This window comes from Anoplophora glabripennis, unplaced genomic scaffold (assembly GCF_000390285.2).
Source record: "Anoplophora glabripennis isolate ALB-LARVAE unplaced genomic scaffold, Agla_2.0 scaffold1085, whole genome shotgun sequence".
Lineage (NCBI taxonomy): Eukaryota > Metazoa > Arthropoda > Insecta > Coleoptera > Cerambycidae > Anoplophora > Anoplophora glabripennis.
This window is the reverse complement of record NW_019417276.1, coordinates 110,816-118,258: the sequence shown is the minus strand read 5'-3', so window position 1 is coordinate 118,258 and position 7,443 is coordinate 110,816. Positions and strand designations below refer to the sequence as shown.

Sequence of the window (7,443 nt, the reverse complement as noted above, 5' to 3'; positions counted from 1 at the left end):
TAATAATAATAATAATAATAATAATAATAATAATAATAATAATAATAATAATAATAACAACAATAACAACAGTTATTGGTCCGCCTTCTCTGATTCAGGCTGCACCTTCTTATGAATGCCCTTCGGAGCTTTTGTTTGTATCTTCGCTGACTAACGTAAAATTTAAGTTTAAGATTTTTTTAAACAAGTACTATCGCTAGTTAAAAATTCCGATAAGCATCTGATAATAACACAATTCAAGAATATTACGCAAAATAACTGAAAGATAATACGTTCTCTTGTGGCCGTAGTAAAAAACCGAAATAACTGAAAACGAAGGGACTTTGTACTAAGACAAGTCGTTTTTCAGAACGGCCTTAGGGTCCCCCATCCTCGGTTAAAAGGTTATCCATTATTTACCGGACACCCTGTATATGTTAATGACTTGTAACCTATAAATCGTAACAATCTGTATATCTAAATAAAATTAGATAACATGAATTTTAAAGTACCCAATCAGTGAAGTTCGTTCCCTTATAGTGTGAGAATGCGTCAAAACAAGCGCTGCTGTAACACGAGGTGGGGGGAGAGAAAATACACAGCTAACCGATATATAAAACTTTTTACTAATCTGTGATGCAATTGTCAACAAATGCACTCCTTTAATTTTGATTGGTTATTCTTGACGTAAAATTGAAAAATAAAAAAATTTGATGTTGCTTTATAGATTTACCAACAGATTTTCTATAATATTGACTTAGTTTGAAACCCCAATAACTTTTTGGTGTAAAGAAATTTATAATGTAAGATGCCGCTTGTTCAAAAGAGGCAAATTAAAAATTTCTTTATAACAAAAAGTAATTTGAGTTTCAAACTAACTCATTTTATAGAAAAACTGCGTTAGAATGAAAGAAAGGCTGATATTTAGATAAACTGAGTAATAAAATCTATAAAAATGTATTGCTGGTTGCCTATTTGCTACAGAACCCTCTTAATCCCACCAGGAAATATAAGATAAGTAATATGTGCTAAACAAATATGATTTAGTAATTCTCTAATGTTGTGTTCATTATTAAAGTGATGTTTAGATTTGTGAAAAACGTAGTTATTTTATCTATATTAAAATATTTTTAAACACATTCCATTCTTGCGTGTTTGGTTGTATATTGCATATTAAAATTATAATTTATTGTCTCACAGAAAATTGGCATAGCTTATTCGAGTTGTTAGTATTATATTTCATAAACAAGGGCTTATTGTCCTTATTTACTAATTTCAAATGCAACTATGTGATAAACAAGAAATGCAACTAATTTAAACAACTTTAATAAATTCTCATTGACTACTTATAAAGCTACTATCAGTCTCTTCAGTATTTCCATGTGACTTTTTATGTTTTTTCATACTGGTTGAATCGTAAAAACCTATATAGCAAATGGAACATTGATATGGTCTCTCTCCAGTGTGAATTCTGGTATGAGCTTTTAAATTTCCATTTTGAGCAAAACTTTTCCCACAAAAAGTGCACCTATATGGTTTTTCACCAGTGTGCGTTTTGATATGAGTTTGCAGATGACCTAATTGGATAAATGTCCTTTGGCAAACATCACATTTATAAGATCTTTCTCCTTTATGGATCAATAAATGATTTCTGTAACAAGCTGCTTGCCTGAAATGTTTGCCACAGTTGCTGCACTCATATGGTTTCTCTCCCGTATGAATCCTTATATGTACTTCCAAGTGGCTTTTTCGAAGGAAACCTTTACCACAAACTGTACACAAAAATGATTTTTCTCCAAGATGAATTTGCATGTGAACACTAAGGGCTTGTTTTGAAGAAAATATCTTGCTACATAAGGTGCACTCTAATTCTGCGGGGTCATCAGGTTTTCTCCTTGTATATTTTTTGGGTTTCTTATCACTTTTGGGAATTTCGCCATTTTTAATTTTATGCCTCATTTCATGGGCATAACGAGTTGAGTATTTCGTAAAACTTATTCCACAGTATGCGCAAATATATGGCCTTTCGCCAGTATGTATTCGCAGGTGCTCTGTTCTTCTCAAAAATGTTGCAAATTCTAAAAACGTTTGTATAAATTCAGAACACAAATTTAAAAATATTTTACTTCTAACAATAATAACAATTGTACTAATTTTTAATTATAAATATATATATGTTGAACTTCAGATTTCCGCGGATATTATATGTGTTGTCAAGATGTTTCCGGGTTCCTCTCCGCGTATGGTTTTCTTGATTCTGGATAGAATCGTGTTCTGGACGACGTTTCGGCAAGATCACACTTGCCATTTTCAAGTCTTCTTTGTTCTACTTCGTGTAATACGTTGTGAACGTATTACACGAAGTGTTCTTAAAATTTGTACTAATAAGTTGCTTCGAACAAAATTAGCACATATTCAAAATGAATAACGACGATTTTACAAATCAGGAAAAATTGGATGTGATCCTAATTTATGAGGAATGCAGAAAAAGCAGGCGTGATGCCTTCCGTGTTCCGGAGATCCTGACAGACGTATGCCAAGTGCTATTGTACAGGATGTCTCAAACTCGATAGTATGGGCCTATTGTGAGGATGAAAAATTTAAAAGTATTAAAAAGGCCCACAAAAAAAAATTGAAATTATTTTCTCCGATATCTGAAGAGGTGCACTTTATGTTTTTGGGGTTGCTGAATCCGAATACGGGGTCCGTTTAACCCCATCATGTCAGGGTCAAGGGCATCTGAAGGTCAAATTGCGGAATGACTATTAAAAAATCTGGAAAAATTTATATATATGTTTTCGGGGTGGCTAAATCTGAATCTGGAGTTCTCTTGACCTTGAAGTGTCAGAAACAAGGTCAAATAAAGGTCAAAACCCTAAAATTTGATGATATGATATTTTTGACTAACGACGTCATCAATTATATTTTTTCCAGAAACATACCCAAATTTTTTTCTTGTTAAAAAGCTCTATTCTTTCTAATAAACTTTCATTATAGAATTTTGTCCGTATTACTTCCCGTTTAAAAGTGATAAGCAATATCGTCCTAAAGATTCTCAAAAGAAATACCACATAAAAATCACATTAGCGGTGGAAGGATCACGTAGTCGTTGGAAAATAATTGAATGTTCATTGTTTAAGGTGAATAAATGTCATTAAAAATAAATAAAAGGATTAAACTCGATAATTCTTTTACAGTTAAAAAAAAGATGATGATAACAATAACTAAACTTAAAAAATGAGGCAAACGCTTTCATACTACATACATATTACAATCTATTCTCTATATGACCTCCTCTCATTTCAAGACACACATCCAATCTTCGTCTGACTTCGCCTTTGTGGGCTGCGTTTATTAACACTTCGCTGTTTAACTCATTATGAGCGTTACAAGCGTTTTTTTCTTTCAAATGATTAATATCTGGCGAAGGTGTTTTGTAAACCTTATTTTTTAAACTTCCCATAAAAAAAATCGAGGGGTGTTAGATCTGGTGATTTTCCATGCCACTGAATAAGTCCATTAAGCCCAATAAAATTTTCTGGGAAAGTGTTATCTAAATATTGCTGCACAATCCTGGTCTTGTGGGGTGGAGCCCCGTCGTGCTGAAACTAGAAGTTTCCCCTTAGCTGCACATACACATTCTCCAAAAGTGCAAGTTTTTCTTGTAGGAAATTTAGGTAACTCACGCTGTGCAATGTATGTTCATAAAAATAAGGCCCAATTAAATGCCTACCGATGATGCCGCACCATACATTTACTCCAAAATAGCCCTATTGTTAGTTTTGAACTGGATTTACAATGGGCGACTTTCAATAGACCAGTAGTGTTCGTTGCGCCTATTTGGCAAACCATTATTGACAAACCGACTTTCGTCCGTCCAAAGAACATGCCGAAAAAGATTCTGATGTGACGTTCAGGCAAATACTCCAAATTGTGAATCTTGTAGTAATGATTAAAGACCAATGGGTGTCTTTCAAATTCGTTGAACGGTTGATTTATACAAATTTTGTGGATTTTGATCGAAAGACTGTAACTGTAGCTGTAGTAATCGTATATCCACCGAGATTTTTGGCTTTTTGGCTTTCAAATATCACTAGAAATGAAAGTTTTTCTATGCGCATAAAAAAAAACAGGGGCTTAACTTTTGGCGGCACAATATGTTAAAAAAATTCGAAAAATGTCATATTTTTCTTCCTATTTAATTATGAATCTTTTCTTTTCCAAGAACTTTTAAAACCTGTTTTAAAAAATTTGATTTGATTGAATATTCACAAAGTTATTCTAATTGTTTATAAGTACAAAAATTCGACCAATGTTTAAACAAGCGCCAGAGCTCTCNCGTTAAAAAACCATAGGACGATATAAAAATTAATAATTTTATTTTGAAAAGTTTGTATATTAATTTTTTTTTCACAAGTACCTACATAAGTAAAATTTTTTCAAAATAAAAAAAAATATTATTATAAAATCAATAAAAAAATGTGCATTCGAATATTTTTTTTAAAAATTTGGAATTATTTTTATTTTAAAATTAAAATTATCGACATTCTAGTTGGTCATCGAAACATTTTTCTCTGCCTCTTTTTTCTTTTCAGCGTATACATTTTTATGTGGTTTTATTCATGTTTATGACCGACAATCTGTTTGTTGTTTTTGTAACAAATGCACTTTTAAATTATTTTTACTAATGTTAAACATATATTCTATGCCAATGGCTTCATCACAATTTTTGCATAAATAAATTGTTACAAATACATATGCAAATGCGAGGGTACTGTTACTTCAAAACATATATTATATCACTGTTTTAAATGTAAGTATTTATATAGGAATTCTCATGAATATTGAAATAAAATTAATTGTTAATTATTTATTTAAGAATAATACTTTTTTGCACGTCATTAAATTTCGAAATTTCTCAAAATATTTTCTCGATTCTCTATACATATTTTTTTTTAACTTAAAGACAATGCCATCATAATTTCTACGGTATAAATTTAATTTCTCTTGAATTTAGGATAAAACTCATTTTAGACTTATACAATTTCGGAGAATTGTTCCAACAAATATGTACGGCACTGCAATTTTCATTCTTTATGTTATATTTCTGATGAAAATTTGTAAATACAGTATAATTATTATTAATGTCCTAAAAATGTAAAAATTTAATGAAAAATATTATCAGCAATATAAAATCCACTAGTTAAAACGGCATTTTATTTTTTCACTTATGAAAAGTCAGTTACAGCCATAATATTTTGGATATAACATTTTTAGATATAACAAGGAATTTTTCAAATATTGTAAATTTTCACAATATACAGGGTGATTCAGTCATAATGTCATTAATTTTAACCACGTATTCGGAAAGCTTAATAAAGACAGAAAATCGGAAAAAAAAATTTTTTACTCGACTTTTAAAAATGAAGGAAATCACCCCATACCCCCCGCTACGAGGGCTGCCCTGCCGATGCCCGGATGCTCGGAAAATTTTGTAACGTAATGTCACGAACAGTTGTCGGCTAAAGGAACAGCGTTGCCAAGTTCAGGTTCAAGCTCGCCAGGTTAGTATTTGACATATAACCGACCACTTCGTACACTCGATGCACCTGGGCGACTACAGCTACTACGAAAACAGCCGGTATTTTAGATTTTAAATTAAATTTGTTGATACGATTTTCCTTTGATAAAAGACCGACAACTTTTTGCTACTACACTCGTATTAGTCTAGGGGCTAGGGGCCAGATAGGTTTCCGTAGCCAAACAGAATTCCACGGCTGCAAATAACTTATTTTTAAGTATTTTGACTTCTCGAAACCAAAAAACTTGGTGGCAAAGCCTGAAAGTGGTCAGTTTAATTGTTGTTAACAAATTGAATGTTTAAATGGCTGTAAAAAGTTTATTTTTATAGCTAGTACAATTTTTTATCTGTTAATTATTACGTTTTCTCACAACAAACATATATTTTTTTGAAAATTAAAAAAAGATTAACTTTAACCAAAGTTATTGCAAATTTAGTGCAAATATATTACATTTTCCGTCTCTGCGCGCACCAATTTTACCATATCTCTGGTTCAATTGGACGGATTGAGACGCACATCTCATTTTAAAACTTAAACTTTATTTTACAAGATAGGTAAGTTCCATTGATTAATTAATTTATTTAAAAATTAATGGCAGCTTAGAAAGTTGTGGAATTTCAACGAAAATGTTGGCTTTATTGGTTTATAAAACTTTTTTTGTTATTCAATTTTTATGAAAAGCCAAAAAAGTTACCGGTTATTGTTCCTCGCATCCTAACAATGATTTCATGCCTTGCTTGATTGTTAGAATGCAAAGAACAATATCCGGTAACTTTTTTGGCTTTTCGTCGAAGTTGAATAATAAAAAAAACCTTATAAACAATTAAAACCGGCATTTTCGTTGAAATTTCACAACTTTCTAAGATGCCATTAATTATTAAATAAATTAATAAATAAATGGAACTTAGAACCAGATATGGTAAAATTAGTGCGCACGGAGACGGAAAATGTAAGAAATTTGCACTAAATTTGCAATAACTTTGGTTAAAGTTAATTTTTTTTAATTTCCAAAAAAATACATATTTGTTATGAGAAAACGTAACTATTAGCGAATAAATTGTACTAGCTATAAAAATAAACTTTTTACAGCCATTTAAACATTTAATTTGTTGATAACAATTAAACTGACCACTTTCAGGCTTTGCGACCAAGTTTCTTTGGATTCAAGAGGTCAAATATTTAAGAATAAGTTGTTTGCACATCTGGCTCCTGGACTATATGGTGCACGTGTGCAAATTAAAACTGGGTTAAAAGGTTACTGAACCACAGGTTACCCTAGGTCGGAAACACGACGTACCGAGTTGTTTATTTGTCTCCGTCCCATTGTTTTTTTATGGAATATACAAGTCTCTCTTCTAATTGCAGTCAATATTTAAATACTGCATACAATTTATCCTCTCTTTATAATTTATCTAGTGAGTGTTGGTTTTTTATGACATTATTTCTGTAACGAAATTGAAATGGTTATGAAATGAAATTTAAATTATTTGAACTTTTGGGGTTTTGTAACTTCAATATTAAATCTTATTTAAAGTGAAACAGCTAATTTCTTTGCAGCCATAATAGTCACATTTGGTCAGATGAAACACACTACTACCCGCACACTACTCGTCGGTGGTATAGCTTTCAGAGGAGATTCGGTGTCAATGTCAATGGCGATCGTTTAATTGGGCCGCATTTTCTACCTGAACATCTGAATGGGCCGCGTTACTAATTTTTAGTAGAATTGTTTGAAAACCTTCCCCTTCGGGCTTACAGCAAATGTTGTTAAAATATTAAAATTATGATGCTAATAAAAACTGATTTTTGGCAAGGCATGCTCAGACCTCGAGGTTCTTGCTGGGCAACAATAACAATTTAATATGTTGATTGCATAAATAAA

General features: G+C 31.5%; 1 protein-coding gene across 1 annotated transcript; it reads right to left on the bottom strand.

The window, feature by feature from the left end:
• Nucleotides 1-1,018: 1,018 nt before the first annotated feature.
• Nucleotides 1,019-2,053, bottom strand: LOC108913907 (gastrula zinc finger protein XlCGF57.1-like). Its single transcript, XM_018719559.2, has one exon. It carries the CDS (start codon nt 1,936-1,938, stop codon nt 1,315-1,317), a length of 624 nt encoding a protein of 207 aa, XP_018575075.1. The 5' UTR covers nt 1,939-2,053; the 3' UTR covers nt 1,019-1,314.
• Nucleotides 2,054-7,443: the final 5,390 nt, after the last annotated feature.

What these genes read in the sequence shown, in the direction of transcription:
- LOC108913907 (XM_018719559.2), bottom strand. Translation starts at nt 1,938, where the DNA reads ATGAGGCATAAAATTAAAAATGGCGAAATTCCCAAAAGTGATAAGAAA.